General features: G+C 46.3%; 1 protein-coding gene across 1 annotated transcript in view; it reads left to right on the top strand.

The window, feature by feature from the left end:
* The window catches only part of TESK2 (testis-specific kinase 2), a 64,616-nt gene that overhangs the window by 31,085 nt on the left and 9,605 nt on the right, over nucleotides 1–23,926 (top strand). The window contains exons 4-5 of the mRNA XM_010180045.1: nucleotides 12,622–12,768; nucleotides 22,468–22,550. Of these exons, the coding sequence (XP_010178347.1) occupies nucleotides 12,622–12,768; nucleotides 22,468–22,550 (230 nt within the window). The remainder of the gene's footprint in view (nucleotides 1–12,621; nucleotides 12,769–22,467; nucleotides 22,551–23,926) is intronic.

Raw genomic sequence — 23,926 nt, 5'->3', positions numbered from 1 at the left:
AACCGACCTTTTACCAGGAAAGGAAAGCAAGTTCTTGAAGTGAGAATGTCCTGGTACACAGCTTCCACAAGCAGCATCCATCACTAAAACTAGCAACATCCGTGACGTACCAGGAAAGGAAAGCAAGTTCTTGAAGCGAGAATGTCCTGGTACACAGCTTCCCCAAGCAGCATCTATCACTAAAACTAGCAACGTCCGTGACTTTGTGGAGGAACTGGTGAGCAGCTGGGCACTTTCTCCTGGGTGTCTTTGACAGCCGGGGATGTACCCGTTAATTCTAAACGTCTTGGATGTGGAGGTATGAGTCTGGATACGGAGCACTGTGAGAAGATGGCATTTGCTTTGAAGCAACTTGACAAAAGATGAGTATGGTGTGATGACAAGGGATGTCTTTCAGATGGCTCAGCAGCCGAGCTGTCATTTTTAAATGCATTCTAGCTGTAGGATGCTGCAGGACTGCAGTTCAGACTGTGCAGGAACTCCAAGTATGTGTAAAACTCTGCAGATTAAAGTGATCCTTGTGATCTCTCAGCCAATGAATAGCACGACCTGTGGATTAGTACTGTAATAAGTCCCTACTTGCACGCTTTATTCTTTTAGTCCTCAGTTCAGATATTGTTTGTGGCGTTTGTTAGAGCTGCAGCCTTGTGTTACGTACTTCCATGGGAGCAGGAGGAAGAGGAGTTTGTGCAGTGCTGCTGGAAAGTGTCACGTGTAGAGCCAAGCTGGGCCTTTGCAGGTGGAAAACCCAGGTACCACGAGTGGAAGTTTAGCCTCATGGAAAGTGTGACAGAGACACAGGGTCCTCTGCAGAACTGTGGTTACTGTGTACCCCCCCGGCATGGATTTGGGTGTCAGAACTCAATAGATTTAATTCCAGGAAGGTGTGCTTTGCTGCCAGGAATGGGTATGTGGTATAAAACCAGAGTACCTGTTGCTAGTATTTTCTTACCCCTTTTGCTGCTTCCATTGCAGGACTGGAAGTCCGGCCAGCACACACGTGTGTTACTTCCTCTGTTAATTTGGTTGGCTGGCTTCATTAGCTTTTCCCTTACAGGAGTCATTAAAAGCCAGGCCCTGCATATACTTGCTTTGGGGTCAAGAGAAAAGCATTTATCTGGACCCCAGGATTTGACCTCTAGAGAAGAGCAGTGGTAACCTTTTCTGGTGTGGCAGGAGTTGTACCCCCTGCTTAAAGACTGGGTACTGAGTTCACTGTAGGACCTGAGAAGAGTAAGGCTCATGGCAGCAGAAGTAGGGTTTAAAGCCATGCAGGAAATAACTCAGGTGTTGGGAAGATGAGGCTATTCTGGAATGTAAAGGTGAGAAATCATCCCACTTCATTGCAACGGGTTCTTTTCCAGCATTAAAATAGAATGGATGTGTCACACAAGGTGTCTGTTCGCTGTCTGCATGGTGATTTATGTTTCTGTTCTTGAAAGAGGCACTCATCTTACCACAGAAAAGTTGTTGCAAGGTAATAGATGCTTTGAGATCTCTAGTTAGTTCTGTCATCCTCCTTTAAAATACATGGGACTGCAGAACCTTTTACTTTGAGGAACAGAGTCAAGGTGAACCTACAAGACACAAATATCTGTTACTGTGTGTCTGCTTATTGGCACATTGTGAATGTTGGCTCAGTCTCTTAGGGTTAAAAAACCCAACCAGCTGAACATGTCCAGAAAGACAAGTCCTTTGCCTGTGCTTTGTTCCATTGGGCAGGGCTGTGTTAGGAAGAACTGGAAGTATCCCCTCCGTTGTCACAAACAGGGGCTGTCTTGCTGCAAGGAAACAGCCACAGGGAACAGCAACTTTTCTTAGGGCCAAAAAGCGAGGAAGCTTCTGTTTATGTCTCCAGATAAATGTTCTTATAACATGGCAAACCACGTCTCTAGCAAGATCTCTTTGAAACGTTAAAGATCCTGACTCTTTAAAGTGATAATCCTTGGGATGTGCGTCAGATTTCTTCTACCAAAGTATCGTTTTTAGCTTTTGCTGAGATTGTGACGTTAAAAGAGATCTATAAATTTGAATATCAGGTACTTGTTTGTGTATATTATCTAAAATAATAGCTTTGTCCAGGACCACATGTAGACCCTGTGCTGTTTCTTGTTCCTGTGTAGCTTGCAAACCAGTTCCTAGTACATCTCTGCTAGTTCTGAGATGCAGTTATATATTTTTTCACAAGCTTGTTTCAGTGCAGGCACTTCCCTTCATCTCTTGCTTGTTCAGAATAGCACTTTAGAAGTGCTTGTCAACACTTGAGCCATATTTGGTCTCAGTTTTGCACTGTTCACAGCCATGGGGACTGTCAGCTCCAGTTTTGCTGTGACAGTTCACTGAGGTTCTCGGTTTAATCTGCAAAAAACGCCTGAATGCACCCTCAGCAAACGGAGGTTGATGCTTTGTGACCGGCTCTACCTCGTCCTTTCTCTGTGCTCTTCAAGGCATCGTCTTGTTTCCTCCCCAAAGCAGTGTCCTCTTCTCCTGTGGGCTCATTCATTTCGGAGGAGTACAGCACGTCTGTCCTCAGTGTCGGAGATCCACGCATCAAAGGCTTAGCAGGACTGATACTTGCAGAATTGAGGAGACCCATTCCTGTGCATTGATCCTTGCTGAGAAGCGTGGCCAGCTCTAGAAACAACTGTGTCCTGATGTGATATTAACTGGAAAGTGCTGGGCTAACCAACTGTATTGGCTTTTGGGTAGGGGTGTCTGCCCTAAACGTATTTTTTTTTTCAAAGAGTGAACGAGAAAGGAGGAAAAAAGAAATAAAATCCCATTTCCCTTAATGCTTCAGTCTAGATTATCAGCTCTAGGAAGACTGAGTGAGAGTTAGAAGGTTGTGAGCACCATCGTGGTGTTTATCAGCTCAAGGCATCTCATTTGTGTTTAAATAATGCTGTAGGCACTTGTGCTGAGCTTGGTGATCTCAGAGGTCTCTTCCAGCCTTAAGGATGCTGTGGTTCTGTGATGATGCTGGGTTATTCCAACAGCTGAAGAGTCGTGTTCTCAGGTGTCCATCACTGCACCTTGTACAGGAGATCTAAGTTAGGTTGAGTAAAGGTAGAAGTAAACCTGGCTCATCTGTGTGCACCGGTGGGTGCAAAATTAAATCTAAACATGGTACAGGTAATAAGTATCACAGCATCCCAGCATGTGAGGAGCTGGAAGGGCCCTGGAAAGCTCCCCCAGTGCAACCCCTGCCAGAGCAGGATCACCAGAGCAGTCACACAGGAACACGGCCAGGGCTTTGGGTGTCTCCACACAAGGACACTCCACAACCTCTCTGGGCAGCCTGGGCCATGCTCCATAACCCTCACACTCACAAAGTTTGTCCTCATCTTCAGCTTGAACCTCCTGTGCTCCAGCTTGGGACCATTGCCCCTTGTCCTGGCATTGGCCATCCCAGAGCAGAGCCTGGCTCCTTCCTCCTGACACTGCCCTTTCCCAATGGATCCCCAGGAATGAGGGCACCCCTCAGGCTCCTCTGCTCCAAGCTCCAGAGCCCCAGCTCCCTCAGCCGCTCCTCAGCAGGAGATGCTCCACTCCCTCCATCACTTTGTGGCCCTGCTGGGCTATTTCCAGCAGTTCCTGTCCTTCTTGAGCTGAGGGCCCAGCACTGGACACAAGTAAAATAGACCATTCAAAGTAAGTGGAGTTTAAAAAGCTTTAAGACTTCCTGAACTATTTTATAGCACAAAAAATGTTATGTCTGTGACAGTGAAGTTATTTCACAGCAGTTCAGACAAAGTACATATTCCTCCCTTTGTTTGGATTATTTTCCTTAGGAACCAAATATTTTTGTGAATTGGTTAAAAGGAAAAGAAGACTTCAGTCCCAGGCACAGCCTGATGTGCTGCTCATGCCATTTACGCTCACGCAAGGGGGCCTGCCGTTCAGGGCCAGGAGGCAGGGAATTCAGTGTTCTGGTTGAAATCCCATCCCCAGTTCATCCTCGTGCCTCCTGGTGTTGTGGTGTGTGTGGTGTTCCTGACCCTTCAGTTCTTTCTCCAGCAAAACCAGTACTGGCCTCCCCAGGAGTTTCAGCTACGTCTGATTCGTAGCTTTGCCATTTTGAGTTCACCACATCAAAAATCAGGTTCTTGGAAAGCCTGGAAAGGACCTTACTGAACTCAGATCTTTCAGTTCCCTACATCTGATGGCTGTTTACTTTTTCACAAACCATCTTGTCTGATTGCAGTGCTCAAAGTCCGAGGGTTTCCAGAAACACTAAACAACAGAGGCTATTTTACCTTAGTTGTTGGGTTGGTTATACCAGGTCAGCGCCACAGAACGCAGGAGGCCCCGTGGCATAGCTTTAGTTTGATAGCGAGTGAAATGCTGCTGTGTCTGGTTGTAACACTTGTTCTGAGGACAGGAGGGAGCTTTAATGACTGGACTTGTGTGTTTTCCTGTGGCTGTGTGCCCGATGCAGCTTGACCAGTTCCCCCCAAATGCATCTTTTCAGAGTGATTTCCTGTTGTGTATATGTGCAGAGTTGGAGCAATGAATCAGAGAGGTTCGAGGGGGTCCTTTCTTTACAAGAAGGTGGAATTGATTCCCAAAAAGCTGCAGTAAGAGCAGGTAAATGAAACCCCCTGGGGACAGCTCGAGAGAGAAAGTGTCCCCTTTACCAACTTCGAGATGTTTGGATTCCAGTCTTCTCCTTAAATGCCTGTGCAGGAGCTGAAGAGATCATGGTTAAGCCTCCTTTTCTCCTCCTTTCTTTTTTTTAAACTTCATGTATCTAATCTTGGCTGCACAGGCTGTATGTTAGATATATTCTTCCCCCCCCTTGTGGGAAGATGACTGACTTGTCTCATCACTTCAGAGCCTGTAATAGTGCACAGGGAGCCTTTTTTAATTTATTGTTTTAATTGAGATAGATGCATCTGAATAGGTTGTGTTCTGAGGAAAGCGTGCTGAATACCTTGCTGCTGGAAACCTCTTCGTCATCAGAGTGGCTCAGGGATAGAAGAAGGGAGATAAGAAGCAGATAGAGGGTGAGCTGTAACCAGCAAGCTCCATCATCTCACTCCTCCTTTCTGTGCCATGTGTGTGGGGGGGGTTTTGGGAGCAGATTTTTAGCATCCCTGATTTCACGCATTCTGAGCCTGCTGGACCATTTGCCATCGTCTCAAGCAGGTGAGAACTCAATACTGCCTCGAGGACTGGATTTTCCTGCGACCAGTGTGTGTGAAGAGATGCAGCCCAAACGGACACTGTGGTGCTGGCCCTTTAACTTTGTGTCTGGGAATTTTTTTCTCGTGTATTTTCCAGTAAATTCAGTTTGTTTGTAGAGCTTTCTCTTCCTTCCCACCCCTCCACCTTGGACCCCAGGAAACTCTTGAATTAACAAGTGCTGAGTGGTTTCACTTCCTCCTTTCACTTTACTCACCAGCCATCCAGACCATTCAGAAACTGCGTTGTACAAGAAAATCCCTTTAATGTTTGCTTTAAAACAAAATACTGTTTAATGGGGGATCTTGGTGCATTCTGTAACTGCTACTGAAGCACTGAGCATCCTCAGGTGTAAATGGGCACTGAGGCATGGCTGGAGTGTGGAGGCTTGGCAGAGCACCATGAAACAGCTCAAACCCAACGCTCCTCGTGCAGAATTTAAGCAAGGTTGGTAGCATGAGAGCTATTTGTGTGCTGTAACTTGTGCACTCAGGAGATCCTTGTAGCTGTTTTACAGCCTTCAAAAGAGGAAGCAGACAGGTGAATGATTTGGAATCTTGCAGCATATCCTCTGTGGGCTGCGACTGCTGGTGTCTGTGTGGGGAAGGTGAGAAAGACCTCATTTAAAGAAGAGACTCCTTGTCAGGGGCTGCTCCTGGGCAGAACCGAGCGTGTGCTGCAGACGCTGTCGCTATGGACGGAGCCTTCTGCTGTGTTACTGTGGAGATGCTGTTTCTCCTGCCTGTGTCAGCACCAAGGTGTTTCTGTCCCTGTGTGCTCATTTATGCCATTGCCACTTGCCATAGCCCAGATTCTTCTCTGCACTGAAACCAGGCGCTGCTTAGAAGCCAACTGGTTGTGACTTCAGATTGTAAATGCAGGGGTTTTGTTAGGTCTTCTTTGCTTTCTGGTTTTTTCCACTAATATAATCACAGGAAAAAATGTTATCAAGGGCAGTTTGTATAGATACACTGGGAGTGTTTTCCGGTTCCAACAAAATAAGCTTATTTCCTGGAGTATTACAATCCTGAGTGTGAGTAAGTGAATATTCGTGAACCTTACTTCATGTGTATGGGTTGCAAGATGTGGTGCTGCTATGTGCCTGTGGCTGAAGCCTTATTTACAGTGATCTGCTTCTAGCAGCAGGGGAGCAAACATTACATTTGGATTGAATGGAGTGACAGGAAAGGGATGAATTCATTGTGCTGACCATAGGAGCTGTTGGATGGAGAGAATTAAAGACAAACCCTGCCATGTTCTTTTCCACGCCAGCACTCATGTTTGGAATGCAACCGATGGTTTTCACTGCAGCTCCTTCCTCAGCACACGTTCATTCCTGCCTGCCCTTAGAAAACAAGCCGTGCCTGTACAGGCCTTTGCAGGAGGAGGAGCCAGGAGTCACCAGTGCCACAGGGGCCATGGAAGAAGAACCAGGGCTCGTGGGTCTGGGGTGGTTTTTGGCTTTGGGTGCGAGTTCTGATGAGTACCCAGGCCACGGCGGTTGCGTGATGAGGAAGCTCGCCCTCTCCTCTGTGAAGTGGAGAAGTGGAGAAGTGGCCTTTGGAGGAGAGCTTTTGGCTTTTCTTCTCTCCTTTCGCTCAGGCTGTTTTCCTACCCCTTGAGCCTTTCTGCCTCTCCAGAACAAGTTGGAGTTTTGTTCTGAAATGTGCTCGCTTCACTTGCCCCTTCTGACTCTTTCCGTACTTGTGGTTTTCTCCCTGGCAACATGAGTTCATCTGCTGTCCAAAAATACACTTGTGCAGCTCAGATTAAACATCCACCTTGTTCTGTTTTGTTGTTTAATTTGTTTTGGTTGGTGCAATCAACGTGTTAGATATTTAATGGAAATGAAGGGTTGCTGCTCAGAGGTGTTTTGTAGAGTTTTAAACTCTTTTTTTACCAAGTGGAGGTCTATGGCCTAACTTCAAAACCCATTCAGTTTAGTCTGGTAGTCTTAGTGCATCAGGCTGTAGTATCTCCTATTGTAGTTTTGAACGTACTGATGCTGTCCTTCCTGTCCAGTTCTGCACCGCTGAAGGTAATGAAAGCAGCTGGGGGAAAGGAGGAAGTTTCCAGCGCTCCCACTGCAGCCAGTCCTGGTTGTGGCAGAAGGGTGCAGTGACTTGTCTGGCAGCCAGAAACCTGCCAAGGAGCCACTTCGAGTGCCGGTGTGACGGATGAGTGTTAGACATAGGAGAACTGAGGACTGGGATGGATCCTCCTTGAAAACGTGGGTGGTTTAATTTGGGTTTTTTGGGTATTTTTTGGCACAAGACTCATCTTACATTAGAAAGGATAGAAATATGTGAGTTCTCTCTTTGGACACTGCTTCAGTGCATTTGCTGCTCGTGTCTGCAATGTAATTTTGCTTTCCAAGTCTCCCTTTGGAGTCCAAGTGTGCAGCTTTTGCTCTGACACCTCTTGCCTCTGCACACTGAAGGTGCTCCAGCCACCATTCTGGCTTCTCTTTCTCCTGCTTCTCTGCTTCCTTCATTGGGCTCCTCCAGTCTCTTCATTTGTGTGATCCAGTGTTTGTCTGGTGGTGCTCTGGGTCTCCAGAGCTCCTCTTCTTGACTTCCCTTGTGTATTCTCTCATCTTACATGTGCTCTCCACACCTACTTTTCTTAACCACTCGCTGCCTTTGGCAACATTTGGGCTACCATGTAGGGGTGTTTTGTGGTTATTTGTTGCTTTTTTAAATGGCAAGTGACATTTAGAGCTGAGTAAACAGCAGGCCAACTTTTTTCTGGCTTTCCTGTGCAGTATCTGGTGGCTTATTTATATTAGACCTAGGTATTAAAATAGCATTGGTTTTCAAAGTAGCATTGAAAACTCTTTGCAGTTCTTCCCCCTCAGCCTTGGCAATGTTTGGAGGCCTTGTTTTTGAGCAGTAACTGCTGAAACGACGTGAATCCGATGCAGCTTTTAAAAAAACCTTCTAGTTCTCCCATTACTGTGTTCAAACCTTGAATTTGGATTTTGAAGCTGAAGTTCAGTGTTGATCTCTTGCAATGAAGCAGGTAATGCTATGTGTAAGTACCATCATAGGCTGAATTTCATCCCATTCCTCATTTAACGTGCTGATAATGTGGCTGCAAGTGTCTTCCAAGGAAGCAGTCCTCTTACCCTGTTCTGAAGTTAAAATACCCCGTTTCCCTGTGCCCTGACTGCTGTGTGGGAAAGGGTTACCCACTGCTGCTTTTGCATTTCCTAACGTTAAGCTGTACCATCAGAAGCCTCTTCAAGGCTCTTTTTTCATCCAGAGAGCACCTACGCTTGTCTGAGCTTCTGGGTGCCTTGTCCTTCAAAGCAGCTACTGCCCCCCTTCCTCATAAGGCTCAGGAGGTGTCACAAATGCAGGTTTGTTAAGCCTTCGTTCTAGCAACCAAAGCACGAGCTCTTACCATGGATAAATCCAAAGGAAAATAATATTTTTGTCAGCCAAAACAGTCAGTTTGCTGTGTTGCATTGCAGTAAATGCAAATATCAACAACCTAAAGCAGTTACTTCTGCCTCTAGCAAGCAGAGGTAATAGACTGGCTGCTGGGGTCCTGTTACCTGACAAAAAGGTAGCAGGAGGAAGAATGGGTTGCTGTGTCGCTGCAACCTGATGATACCCAGTTGAAAAAGGCCTGAACACTGCTCCATTGAGCTGCGGGGTCTCTGTATGAAATGCAGTGTCCTTTGCTTTCGTTGTCACAGCCCGATCGGGTCTCTGCTCCCATTGCTTGCACGCTGACACAGTGGCTGTTGTAGGATAGCAGTGCTTTCAGATGGGGCGCACTGCAGCCTTACTGTGCCAGCACCGAGATGCTTCAGGGACAAAATAAAACCCAGTATTCTCTCTGGGAGAGGTGCACTCACTGTCCTTTAGGATGTTCTTACCGCATGGAGCTGGTTCGCGCTGGTAAGAGATTGAGAACAAGTGTTTTTGTTTCAGTTGCATTGGCAATTAGGAAACAATAATTTAGGAAATTGGGCAATAATGATTTTGTCTGTTCAGAAAAGGCACTGTTGGAGGGCTCTGGAAACAAGCAGGCCATCAGCCTGGCTGTCTGCATCGTCGGCCTGAACGACCGGAAGATTTGGATTGCTGATGTGACACTGAGGGAGCACTGCCTCTGTGCTGCTTGCCCTGGGGACAGTTCAGAGCTCTGCATGCAAGCATTACCTGCTGGCCAGCTAAAGTCCGAGATCAGCTAGAGTCTGAAGCATGTCTGTAGGAAAATCTGTTATGCACTTGATGATGACCCTGCTGTGCCGCATAGAGGTACACTAGAAATGAGAGCCAAAACCAGGACTCACACCTATAATAAATGGGGTCTGAGCAGTTGCCAAGTGGTGGTTTTGGATAGGAGACCTGGTGGGGTTCATGGATGCGCTGGAGTCAGGTTTGAGGGTTGCTCTTGCAGCTCCTGCGTGCTGTGTCCTCTGTGTGCGCCAATTGTCCTGCACAATCCAGTGCTTGCAGTTCAGGTGGTTGAATGACCCCACAAGCCAGTCTGGCTGGAGGATGCTGGGGAGATAGATACACCTTCAAATCTGTAGGTGACTATTGAAAACGAAGGCATGAGGATGCTCAAGGTATGTGGCTGTTGCCACATTTCAGTGTGTGTGTCAATACACACAAACTGGGGTTGCTTGTTTCATTTATTAGCATTTCTGGAGCAATTGCTGTCACAATATGGCACAACCCTAGCATGGCAGTGCTACACGGGCAGTCTGTTACTGCCCAGTCAGAAAGGTGAAGTGGTTTGGGATAATTGGCAAGTGCCACTTTATAAATGCATATGAGCCGAGTGCTTTAGTGCCTTCTGTTCCGGTTGGTCAATACTGTGCTGATTTGCACAGCTGCTCACGCTGTTTCAAGTAGGCTGTGAATATAAAACAAGTTAATGTAGAGATCTTATTCACCATTATTCCTTAAGCGTGCTAGCAACTTGTGATTTATTTAAAAAAAACAGAATTATATTGAGTTGTTTTTTTTTCTTGAGTGCTCTGTAAGGCCATCTAGCTCCCTTTGGGGCTCAGATAAAAGCAATGAGAAAGAAAGATCAAAGCTGGAAGAGCTGAAAGCAGCATTGTTTCCAGCATTGAGCCAGGCTGGTGCCGAAAACCTCCAAGGATGGAGATCGCGTAGCCTCTGACCTGTCCCAGAGCTGCTGTGCTTTGCTGACACATGAACCCCTCGCGCAGGGACGGCTCGGTTTGGATCTCCAGCCTGCACCAGCCTGCAAGTTCTGGTTTCCAATGGCATCATCTGATCAAGTCCCTTCCCCACCAGCAGTGCCCGGGCTGCCGCAGCCCGAACCACAGATTTTTATCATTGCTGTGCGTAGTCTTGTTTGCCTTCGTTTTGGGAGCGGGGCCAGCAGGTATTTTATTTTGGAGAATGATACGCGCTAAGCACGCATTTATCAGCAGTTAAATTATCTGGACTTCAGCACAAAATAGTTTGATAGAAAATGATACTAAAGAACAGAACAGTGCATTTTGAAACGTCGGTCAGAACACTCTTCAGAGGTCAAGAGCTTTCCTTGCCTAATTGTAAAACACAAATATATTTCTGCCTGTTTGGTATACAAATAGTCTAAGGAAACACTCTGTTTCTATGTATCTTGTTTTGAAATCCTTTCCTGCATATCACTGCACTCTTTCTCCTGCTGTTAGAATAATGCAAAAGATACGAAACAGCATCTTGAAGTAGTCAGAAGAACGTAATTACTAAATATTGGAGCAAAAAGATACGAAACAGCATCTTGAAGTAGTCACAAGAATGTAATTACTAAATATTGGAGCATTTCTTAGACCCAGGCACCTGTAGTGGGATTGCCTCATTTCCCATGACAGGGAGTTGATAGCTCAAATCTGGCTCGGGTTAGAGCTGATAAATCATCTTTTGAAGAACATTTGAGTGCAAAGACGTGACTCTCGTGCTCACCCTTGGCCTCGCTTGTTGCTCAGGGACAAAAGGTGGATGCACAGCATGGTCATCAGGCCCAGGTTTGTATTTAAAAGGAGAAAAGCAATTGTTGAGGCTGAGGATGCTTTGTGCCCATGGTGTCTGTGTGCTGCCGTTCTCCAGTAGTCACCAGAGCCTCTTGGAGAGAGAGGGGCCGTGTCCTGGACTGGCAGTGAAATGTGCTGCTGTGCTTGGGCTGGGGTGTGGGATGTGCAGGGAGCTGAGGGGAGCTGTGGAGCCCCACGCTGCTTTGTGGTGCCCTGTCCTGGCAAGCTTTTAATACATTAACCATTTCTAGTAACCTGTGAGTAAGGAACCTCATTAATAATAACCTGTGGAACTTGAAAACCCTTTTCAGCAGATACACAAGGAACCTCATTAATAATAACCTGTGGAACTTGTGTATCTGCAGAGAGGTTTTCACATTTCCCTGGTTAGCTCAGGAAAAGACAAGCCCTGACTGTACGGAAGAAGCTGGTTTTTTGTAGACTATCCAGGAGGTGAGCTGTGACTCTGGACTGTGAGCAGAGCAGAGACTCTGCTGTAGTAGAGTCTGGCTTGTGTGCGTGGTCTGAGGAGATCGGCTGCATCCACACTGCATGGTCTGTGTTCGATGTTGCCTTGGGCCTCAGGCTTCAAGGCACAAAGAAGCCCCCAAAACTATAAGCAGGTTCAAAGTTTCTGACATGACAAGAGCTGCAATTAGGAATTTAATTTTAATGTGATAATAGTGACACACGTCTTGTCTGGGTAAATGACACGGGCAAGTGCAGAGCCTCTTGAAGAAGAGTTGGGGAGCTGCCTGGCACAGGGGAGCAGAGTTGGGGTACCCTGCTGCGGTGTCAGTGCTCGGAGCAGATGACCCTTTCTGCTCTGCTTGTGTTTCACTGTCTCTTGTAGCATTTACTGTGTACTTACTGTAGGCCCCTTTTCACCAGGGCTGCCATCTGAGGGGGCTGTTTTAGAGCTGAGAACAGTGGAATCAGGTTGCTGATTAGGACTCGCAGATACAGCAGTGGGAAGAAACATAACTTACAGCAATGTAATCATAATAACGACGTCGTAATATTTTTCCTTGCAGCTTCAGTTTGGGAACTTGATCAGGCTCCATGACCCACACTTGGGTACTTAACCCTCGCTCTGACTTGCCCTGTATGAGAGCCAGCTCTTCATCCTTTTTGCCCTTATTTTCCTCACACTGAAATGAGAGGGTGATATGATACTGTAGATGTTTCTGAAGGGTCTATTTAAACACCAGTATTTAAATACCACGGAGTCAATGCATTGGTGCAGGTGGGCGAGGAGACATTTTCAGCCCCTCTTGATCTGCACCCTTTGTGCCTGCCTAGCCCTTAAGGAAAGAAGTTTGTAATGCGTGGCTGAGCCAAGGACGCTGCTGTAACGATGAATTTTAAATTCAATATATGGCAATGTATGAAGTCAGTAATTAATGACAAATGTTTTCCCTTTTCAGTACATCAACTACGGTAACCTGGAGCAGCTACTGGACAGTAACCAGCATCTGCCCTGGACGGTGAGGGTGAAGCTGGCGTACGACATTGCCATGGGAATCAGTTATCTCCACTATAAAGGCATTTTCCACCGAGACCTTACATCCAAGGTACCATTTATAAACTTAAGGGAACTTTTTAATGAGGTACTTCCTGTAACTGCTTGCTTGGTTCTTTCTCCTCCTTCCAGCAGAGAACTGCTGTTATAAAGGCTGTGATCTAAGACATTCTGAGAAGCAAATGGAAATACAATTTATAGGATTAAAACTTTCCTCAAAACATGTTGATAGTTTGTACAGGACCTGGAGTGATAACTGTCCTGAAAGAAGGTCATTCCTTAGATGAGTTCAGATTAGGATTTCTCAGAAAGCAGCTGCAGAGACTTTTAGTTCTGAATTACGGTTCAGTAATTTAAATCCCTGGATAATTAGGTATAAATATCTAATGTTTGAAACAGATCAATAATATAAAAACACCAAATTGAGGAGAATAGTACAAATGTGCTTTAAAATCTCCTCCTTGCTTTTGTTTCCCCGTGTATTTCACAAATCTTCAGTAGGAAGAGTAACCTTTCATTACTTATTGAGCATTAAGGGTTGCCTGCAATCCTGGTTTGTATTCCTTTCATTTCTCAAGTCAGGAAGATCAAAACAGTTTACCTAAAACTTCTCAATTCCAGAATTTCCTCCAGGACGATGTTCCAGTAGCAGAGGTTTCAATGAGCATGGATCTGTTTGAATTGCTTTGGTGACAACTCGTGTGAATGCAGTTGTTGGAGTAGCTGGCTAACTCAAGCCAGAAACACTGACCTAGGAGCACTGAGCTCTGTGAACAGCTTGTCCCAGTGCGCACACTGGGTTTTGCCACCCGTTGCAGGCTGTGCTGGGGGCTTTGCTGTCCTGGCTGTCCTGTTGTCTGGAGCTAATGAGCTCGTTTAAGCTCGCTGGGGACTCGCAACAGGAAAGTACTCCAAAACTGTTCATAACATCACTTCAGTCAAAAGCATCCAGAAGAATGTTATCTTAGCCTAAAAGGAGCTACTTTTTAAGATCAGAAGCAGCTTTTAAAGATAAAAATACAGCGCAGTGTGTGTGCAAATGCAGGTGACTGCTGGTCCTCCGTCCAGCTTTAGTTTTCTCTAGAGCTCCTTCAGCGCACTGTTAAACTGAGGGAGAATGTGCTTTAGCCACGGGGGAAAAACAGTCCAACTGGTAGGTGAAGGAAGTATTTCAGTGAAGTCAGAAAATACTCTGGGTGCCCTTTCAAGTGAAAGGTGCCGAATCCTTCAAGGAACAGTATCAGATTTATGAGAAATGCCTGGGCTTGGAGTCCTGTCACTCTGACATGATACGCTCGGAAAGCTCCATTTCAGTCACCTCGCGGTGTGCAGGTAAGAGATGTGTGAAAATACCTGAAATGATCATTTAGTGATCTCCTCCACCTCCCTTTTATTTTAAATTTCTCCTTCAGGATGTATTTTATCACATTTAAGAGTGGGGAACCAAAGTAACTGAGGCGAACTTAGCGCCTGCAGCATTTATCACAGACACGAACTGCAATGGCCAGCCATGACAAAACATTTCCTGAGCCCGTGTGCGAGTGCCTTTGTTCCCAGCTCTGCCTCATTGTTGTGTTCCTGCCAGTGCCTCAATGGGCTCTGTTGTCCAATGGTGACTGTCCCGAAAACGCACCCGCTGGGAGGAGCGTGCGGTTTCCCTGCGAGAGCAGCTCATCGGTGGCCATGGGAAGTAGTGAGGGTTATTCCAAAAACCAGCAAAAACACCCCAACAGCAAACCAGCCCAGCCTGAAGAATTTACTGGTAGTTGTGCTGTGTTTGAATGGTTCGTAGTATTAATGGTGTAGGATCCGTGTGCGTCAAACAGGAAGCTGTCAGGATAAAAGTGAAGGTCATTAGCTGTATTCTGTATTTTCCAGTTTCTTGGGTTTTTTAACTTAATTTGTTATATTTTTTTTGAGGTGATGCATGCACTTGTTTGTTCTGTTTGGGAAAGGAAGTAGATTAAACCCCTGGCCTTAAGCACCCGTGTCCTTGTGAATTTTATCAATGTATTATTATTAAGTCTGGGCAAACGTTTGCCCTGCTGGCCGAGTTCTAAACAAGTCACATCATTTCAAAGAAAAAGAATCCAGATCATAACCATAGCAAAAAGCAGCCACTGCAGTTCTTAGCTGAGCGTGGCTTTTGGCTGCTGCTGGAGGCGATGCTGTGTATTTTACCAGGTTTGCAGCGGTGGTGGGGTGAGCTGTCTTTGTTCTTACAAAACTGTGCCTTTCTCTGCAGGAATGACTCCATGCATTACCTGTTACACTTACCAGCCCACTGCAAATTATCCCTCTAATAGAAATCTTACTATCAAAATGACTTGGGATTAATTTAGACCTGTGTTTCTGCCTTTCTTCTTGTGTTTCTGGCAAGTCTCTCATTCCTGGAGCAGATGCATGAATGCATCAAGTTCATTCTGTCAGTTGTGGCAGCAGTGTTGTCTTACACTGCTACCATCAGAACATGTCTATGAAAAGCCACTGTTCTTCACCAATCTAGGATTGAAAAATCTGTGGTTTTGACACTTAGTGTACAGCAGAGCTCCCTTTCTTCCTAACTGCACCGCGTGCAGAGCAGCAGAGCAGCAGTGATACTGCAGGAAGCCAGAGGGAAGCGCGGCAGAGCTGTGTACATGTAGGTCATGACAGTCGATGTGGCAGCCCACGGGGGATGTCAGCCCTGACATCCCACTGGTGCCCTTCCTGCTGCCCTTCTGTCAGCGGGAGCGGCAGCGCCGGGTGGAGGAGCCGCTGCTCACACAGCTGCTCCCTGCCCCTGCCACCAGCGGCTCGGTGCTGGGGCTGCTGCGGCTGCTCGGGCTGATCTGCCCTGACCAGCACCAACAGCCGAACCTCGGTCTGCCAGGAGCCCACCGGTCACATCGGCTGTTTGCAGTGGGTGTGCATCCTGTAAACCAGTGCGTGTGCTGGTGTCCTCACTTTGGACTTGTCATACAGAAATCAGGCGCTCAGCCATAGCCGGGTTATGACAACCAGCCCAGCTGGCTCGTTCCCTGTACCCGACCCCTATCACTGCAGGCTCTGCATTGTGTTTGATTTGGGGCTCACTGTAATGTGCACAAGGAGAAATTGGATTCCGGAATCATGAGGACTTTCTGTTTATGAATGTTAACTCTGACAGCCTCAGTCATAGGCAGCACCGCAATCACAGTGCGAAACATGGGAAGTGTTTCAGTAGGAACCAGTGGATGTGATACAGTTGTTCTTAATCTGCCTTGTTTCTGCAACATTCTGTCTGTTGCTACCTACAGGTAACATAACTGTGTTTGGGAGGGCACAGGTAAGTGTCCAGCCTGCAGAAGGAATACAGCAAAATCCTTCTGTACTCACCCCTCAGAAGACATCTTACTACGGCTGAGTTCCTCCAACACCTTGTTTACACGGTGTTTGCGCTGCAGTCAACCCTGCACTATCGATCTCTTTGGCAGTTTGCACCAGTGACTGCCCTGCATCAGTGCATTTACTTTTACAGCCTCTGAGATGAGGGAGATAAATAAACTCAGTCTTACCAGGACAGGCTAAAAGCAAGAGTTTTGGTGAATATTTGGTATGTGTTTTAAGACAGTTTGGAATATTTGGCACTTGACACACATTTAACTTCAAGGCAATACGCTCACTGACCTCAGGGACAGTTGGAAGCATGCAGCACTTACAAAATAGGCAGGCTTGACCCCTGGAGGCAGAAAAAGCACAAGATTAGCAGCAATCTCAGAAGGATTTTGTTAAATTTTCTTCCTTGCCCCGGAATCCTCCTGTGATGCTGAGGGAGGCCAGAATCCAGATCCTGGGGCAACGTTTCAGTGGTCTCAGCCACATGACAGAGGAGCGTCACATCCAGCCCAGCCTTTCTTTTCCATCTCTTCCCAGCCTTTTTTACACCCTACTGCTTCTGTGGCAAGAGTGGCCAGAGTCATGCAAACAGCAGTGCAAGTGTTGTATGCACAGCTCCAGTTCCCTGTCAGTGTGAATCCACTGCATTCAACAAGACATGGGTGCAGCTGGAGATCTGTCCATGTGGATGTGTAGTGAAAGACTTCACCTTCATGTGGATGCCTAAGGCAAAGAATGAGCGTCCTCACAGGAAGTTTTACACACTGTCTTTTGTGCAGTGTTCATTTCTTGATACAGTGTCTGTTGTGGGCAAGTTCCTACCAATTTAAAACAAAATAAGGACAAAACCCAGTGGCATTACGCACTTCATTTGCAGGGTTAGAAGCTCGAGATTCATGGCAGATGTATCTGCTGCTTTAGTGAATACAGTAACTGATAGATTAAATGTTTAGTGTTCGGCACTACTGTGAATTAGTATTACTAATGTACATTGATTTTGCTATGGAGCAGGAATAGACAGAGGCACCAGAGAGACCCCTTGGCAGTGAGAAGTGAACGTCTAGGAGTCTGCCCATCCTTCCATGGCTGAGCATCCCTGCTCTGTCCAATCCTCTCTGCTAGTGTGCAATACCAGTCTCCAGACAAGCTTTGCATCCTTGTTCCAAGGCTTTTCCTCTTCTTTTTGCTCCCAGTTCCTGCCCTGAACCTTACTGTTCAATCTCCTTGTCTGCTGACTGTAGTTCTTCCTGCGTGATGCTTTATCCGAGCTCTTTCTGCATTTTTGTCTTCAGTACATTGAGCCATTTCTAGCTTTCCCCTGTTCTGCTGAGCCAAGTTAGCTCTGCTTCCCCACCACCACTACCACATGTTGGCTGTGCTTGCAGTTCTTATGTCATCTGAATGGTCTTTGGGTTTTTTGTGGGTTTTTTCCCCTGTCCCCATCTCAAGACCCTGATCTTGGTCCCTGCCAGCCCCTCGCTTGGACCCCTGCTCTGTCACGTCTGCTCTTTCAGGTCCCTCACACAGCAGATGTCTTGTCCCAGCCTGCTTCTTGCAGGGGTGGCCAAAGGTGCATCTTACAGAGTTCTCGACATGCTGCGAGTTGAGAACATGCCAGATCTGGGTGTCAGACCCTAACCTAGTATATTTGAGGATATTTTTATTTTCAGTATTTCAAAATCCCTTGCAGCACATATTCTAGGTTTGTTCTCCCAAGCAGCTGAGCTGTCTTAGCTGAACTCCACCCCCAAAAAAACCCCCAGTACCCAAGCTCTTGACTAAAACCAAACAGGCAAACCCTCAAACAAATGCCTTTTGGTCTTGCAGATTTATGTACCATTGAACACAAGGTCTTAGAATCAATAGTAGATTGAGAGCGGTTTCAGGGAGCATGGTGAGCTCTGGTGATTAAACCTGTGAGGAAATTCCAATCTCTAGGCCTATCTATATCTCTCTCTAATGTATATGTGTGTGTATATATATAAAAAGATACATGTACACACACACACGTGTGTGAATTCCTGCCAACATACACTTTCACGTCGCTTCTTTCATGGAGAGCTATAGTCGCAGTTACCATGGGACCGAATCATGCGTGTAAGCAATTACTGTGGGTTATCTGATGTAACAAATTCACTGCCCTTGGGCTTGAACGTGACATACCCTGACTTCCTACCTTGTGCGCTGTTTGCTTGTTTAAAGCAAAATAAACCCCAAGTAATGAACGGAGCCTTTGTCTGACGAGTCCCGTACTTGGTGCTGCTGTTGTAAGGTGCCCTTTGTGCAAGAGCAAGCTTAGGCCTGGAGATTTTGCACTGCAGGGGAGGGCTTGCACTGCAAAAATTGGCTGTTAGAGATGATTACTTCTGGTGATAGTCAATACTAATCTTTTACTGGTCCTTTGAGACCCCCTGGAGCCTGTCCCTTACACATAATGGTGTTAGTTTCTAAAGTGTATATGGTAGACTTCCTGTTGTACATTTAACTGTCAGTGGTGTTTCTCCTAGGGGATGGCACTTTAAAACCAGCTGATCCATCTCAGTTGGCCTTTAGGTGTTTTAATTCAGTAACAGCCATCAGAGGGTTGCAAATGACACTGCAATAGCATTCCTGTATTTTCTGGAGTGCAATAAAAGCTCCGAGGAGTTTTAGCTTGTATGTCATGCAGTAAAATAAAATGATGACGTTTCTTCATCCAAGTAACTTATTTTTAACTCTGAAACTCTTGGGTCTATTTTCGTTTTTGTTTGTGTAAAAGGGAGAGAAGAATATTGCGTTCGTTGTAGTAGGATTATGCTGCGCAAAGCAGATGTTAAGCCCCTGTAACGCACAAAGGGGGCTTTATGTTCCTTCACATCTGTCTCTGCATAAACAGCTCCGTTAACTCTTTAGGGCTCGTGAACTGAGCTCCTTGCTTCCCTTCAGAGGCTGCCTCAGGAAGGACCGATGGGGTCCCTGTTTTGGGGGGGAAAACCCCTGGAGAAGCCAGCTGAAGTCAGACACTGCCCTCTCCGACGGCGGGAGCTGCCAAAGGCAGGAACATCCCTGTCTGCAGAGGTCCAAAGAGAAAGCAGGGGAAGGTCATCGTGCTTGACTGCCTTGCCGCTGATACCAATAGTGCAGTAGTAAATTGACAGCATTTCCTTCAAGCCCCTGTTGTAAAGCTGCCTGGCATTTCGTCTCGTAGGCAGTTTCTGAGAGGCTTTTTGCACCAGAGAGGGGTTTGAACCCCTTGTGTCTCTGTGCCAAAACCCGTTAATGAAACTTCTTCATACCACATTATAAAACAGAAAGCACGTATAGAGTCTGAGAAGTCTCACTTTCCTGGTAGAAGCAGTGCAGCGTGCTCTGTTGTACTTTTCCTACTGAGATGCCCCCTCTGACTTGAATTTAAAAGCTGTTTTCAACCTTTTAGTCTCTAATGAAGCTTTGTCCCTTTGATTTATCGTGGCAGTAGAATGTGAGTGCTTAGAAATGTCTTTTATCACACACATGTGAACTGTGGGCTGTGTTAGTCACCTTTTATTCAGTTGCTTCTTAAACCCGGTAACCAAACTGTCTGTGCAGTGGCTTTGGTGCCGTTCCGTGCAATGGCTTTACTGGGGCGGTGGAGAAGGACTGGTGGTGGTGCTGGTTCCTTGAACACGTGGAGAATCTCAGCACAGAATGAAGCATCGCCAGCTGCAAAACTTGGTCCTGAAGGAGCAGGACAGACTTCAGAGGTGACATCTGACCACACTAGTATCCATGGAGAAGGGATTTACTACTGATTTTGGTCGGAATAGGATCCCATCCTTTCTGGGTTCCAGGAAATCGCTGCTCAGCTACATAAGAATTTCTGCCAGTTGAATTAAATCAGTTCAGTTTTGCTACACTGAGCATTTGTGGTGACACTGTCACTTTTTCTGTCTGTGCAGGTCACCTGCCCACGGCTCATTGAAGTGTGAATACAAAAGTCACTCTCATACTGGAATACGTATCCTAATAAGTTTAAATTCACACTTGGCACTTCTTCATATGCAGACAAACTTCCCCTAATGAGAGACATTATAGGTTAGCTTCCTTCTTTGTTATTGAGCATTGTGTGGCCCACCACAGCAGAGCAGCTGGCCAGGGCTTTAGAGCAGAAATGCGGCCCTAGGCTTTCCCCCATGGCCTTGTGCAGGACCTTGGACCCCGCAGCAGCGGGGCGGCTGCTCTGGGTGGTTTCTGAAAAGGCTGCACTGAAAGGGAGCCCAGCGTTGCTCATCCAGGCAGGAGCTCAGCGCTGTCAGGTACCATTACTCGGCCACTGGATTGGATGCACTATTGGTTTGATTTATGATTTATCTTGGACTGATCTACTCGAATAACAACTCAGTGCTGTACCTGAGAGCTGACACTGCCTGGGGCTTGGTGCTGGGTCAGGTTGTCCCTCTTCAGTTGGGATGCATTGTTTGTCTAATGGGATGTGATTGTATACTGGTAAGAAATGGGGGAAACGGGCTGTCAGGTTGATGCTGCATTTAAGCCTCCTTGGGCATCAGAACAGCCCTGTACGTTGTTGCAGATCTTAAGGTCAATAGAAATGCTTCTACAGCTTTTTAGTTACGTTTAAAGTAGTTCTTGGTCTGGATTTAAATGTTCCCCTGAAATTTTGGAGACTGGGGTTATTAGAGAATAACCCTAATCCACACAACCAGAAGGTAAAATGAACCATTGCAGTCTTGCTACTCAAAATGAACAACATGTAAATAGCCAAAGGTAATGGAAGAAGGAAATGCAGGTCTTAAAACTACTTCTATGAACCATAGAGTTGTGGTTTTGGTTTTCTTGTAAATGTTGAATTAGGAATCATCGTTAACTGCTGGATTTTATGGCAGAAAATAACCTGATATTTTGCTGTGTAAACGAGTGTCAGCATTCCTGTCCACTGCAGGATCTCTGGTGTCCTCACAGGCTGTTTCTGTGTTGAAATTCCACTTGTCTGAATCACTTGAGCAAGATTTCTCAGCAAAGTTTTATCCTCCTCAGCTTTAAGTCCACTTATAGCGACCAAATGCCTCAACAGAGGCGGGATGAACGAATGTGCCCTTTGAGAAAAGGCACCAAAGCCGTCACTGAGCAGCTTTGCCACTCTGAGCAAGCGTGGTTGACTTAACTGGGTGCATGTTTCCGAATGCCCAAGCGAACTGCACTTCTTCGACTGCAGTCGTGCTAAACAAGCAGGACTTTGCATCTCAGGAGCCCAGCGTGCGTTTGCTTTACACCATCGCAGGAGTCACTTGCTCAACCTTTTAATTGGCAGGGAGAAAGCTCACTTCACGGCCTCGGCCACAGTCGTCTCTGAATAACGCACACAGCCGTGACCTGAACTTGATCTTTCAGACAAGGGGCTCGCTTTTCTTGGTAGCTGCATTGCACAGACGAGCTATGCTCTGGGGTCAGCGAGGGGCTTTTCACGTCCAAGGACAATCGGGCTGGAAAGTGTTTCCTGCTGCTGAGTGCAGGTCCCCGTGCTGCAGGGGTTTTGCTGCCTGGCACTGCCTGGCACTGCCTGCAGAAGGATGAGGAGCAAGGCACGCGGTGAGGAGTGAATTCCTGTCTTGCAGGACAGAAAAACCATAGGGAAGTCAGCTATCGACCCATTTGGTGAGGAGGGAAAAGGTGTGGGACTGGAAAAGTGACAGCACGTTTCTCAGGGCTGTAAATAAATAACAGACATGAATCGGTCATACCCAGTGTGCGACGTGGTGCTGCCAGACCAGAATAATCTGTGCGTGTCCTTAAACTGCCCTCCCTCTGACACTGGAGGGCACATCTGAAAAGAGTGACGGCTTTTTCCTATTGGTCTTTTCCCTTAAATCATCTTTTATGATATACTCTAGAATATCGAATTTTATTTGAGACTTTAAAAGCACATATAACTTTGTCCCTTCTTGTATTTTCTGATGAAAATTACTGCAAAGCAGCAAGCTCCTTTTCAGTAGTTAATGTAGCAAAATAGACACGGGCATTTAGAGTCTGATCTTGTATTCTGGTCAGGCACAGGCCAGTTGTGAAGGGAAAACGTAAGGTGTTGTAGTGAAGAGCACATATTGATACTTGAGCAGCAAGGCAGCTAAATCATCTCGATCCTGGCTGGGTAGCGCTGCCTGTGGCCGCCTGCTTCCTCAGCACATTTTGAAGTGGGTTATTACCCACGTGTGAGGCTGTTTGCAGCATCTGAAGTCTGATGGAATGGGACTGTGCAGGGGAAAGGGTGGCTGCTTTCGGACAAAAGCTTCTCTAGATGAATGTCTTCAAACAACATCTTGTAGTCCTGCTCCAGTTTAAAGAGAAACAAACAGTATGTAGGTTTCATGGCCAGACAGTAACTCTTCTGTTGGCTTTGTTTGTTTGCTTTTTCTTCCAGAACTGCTTAATAAAACACGATGAGAACGGGTACTCGGCAATAGTGGGAGACTTTGGCTTGGCAGAGAAAATTCCTGACCACAGGTAGGTGGACTGATGCAAGTACAGCAAGAGCTGAAGTGCGGCTGCAGGTCAGAAGCTCGAACGAGCCGGACTCCTGAGGCTGTTACCGCTTTCTGATACAGAATTTGTGGAAGATATCCTCAGTCTTCAGTCTGGAGCTGCAGGCTGGTTAACCAACATATTCCAGCCTTAATTTCTGTCCATTTTGATACATTTACTGGTGACACTTATTCCTCAAAAATGCTCCAGTGAGTGGCTGGAGTTACTCAAGCTTTTCAGGGCATCTTTGAAGCAGGTACTCGGGAATTTTGATTTAAAACCCAACTAGAAACAGCAAAGCAAAGACAAAAATACTGCCCAGCATGGGGATGACTTTCTAGCAAATGTCCCCTGTTGATTCCTAATGACTTCAGCTTCTTTCCATTTTCATAAACAATATTCAGTGCCATCCTAGCGTTATTCTCTTTAAGCTCTGAGTTAGTTGTTAGGATCCAGGTTTATAACAGATATTAAAATGCCTGTCTAACAGCAGCTCACCATTAGCTTCTCGTATGCACAGGTGACTGTCATGAGCTGTTGTCATGATTGGAAACGGTCCTTTTGTCATCCCTCCATCAGGGAGACCGAGGACAAGGGTTCGTTGTTCTCTCTGAATATTGACTTGTGTATTTCGGAGTATTCTGACTGAGAAATGTGGTGTCAGATGTGCTCCAGTGTGTGCTTCTGCGTAAAATAAATGAAAGTCTCCCAGCTCTTTTGACTGCAGAGAAAACAATAGAAGTTGATCTCAGCTACGCACCGGTTTTAAACCGCTCTCATCCTAAAGCAGTATCTTGGGAGCTCTGAAGGCTCACATTAATATTAATGAAATATTGATCTAAAAGCTTAACAAAGGGAACATTTTAATTTCCAAACTGCTGATAAATACAGCTGCTGTGAAAGCTTCAGCTGTGTTCATGCAAACCACCAGAGGGGTCTTCAGGTGTTGTTAATGCCCTGGAAATGGCGAGGATCACAATAGCTGAAGTTAACGTAGTTTGGTACTGAAGCAAACAAGGTAATAGATCTGTGACATTAGCCACCAGTTCAGCTTGGTCCTGTCTTGCCTCCGTTTTCAGATGCAGGTTTGCTGTTTGCAGTGTGCTGACCAGCAGCCGTGCTGTTTGAGGCCTGCAGAGCCCCTTTTGGTTTTTAAATAAGTATTCCTTCCATCCTTGGCAAGCTGCAGTCCTTTCTTAAGGCCCCAGCATTCAGCCATATGGAAACGCTGCCGTTTTTTCAAATTGTCTCTATTCTGATTACTTTTAATTCTTCCCTATGAAAAGATTCATCTGGTCAATCTTGACTTGTGTCACGTTTGCAAGCAGGCTGTGCTGAATGCCTTCAGAGCTGCTCAT

The sequence above is a fragment of the Mesitornis unicolor genome, unplaced genomic scaffold, assembly GCF_000695765.1.
Source record: "Mesitornis unicolor isolate BGI_N332 unplaced genomic scaffold, ASM69576v1 scaffold10292, whole genome shotgun sequence".
Taxonomy (NCBI): domain Eukaryota; kingdom Metazoa; phylum Chordata; class Aves; order Mesitornithiformes; family Mesitornithidae; genus Mesitornis; species Mesitornis unicolor.
Note: the sequence above shows the minus strand (reverse complement) of the source record. Positions and strands in the feature narration are given on the sequence as shown.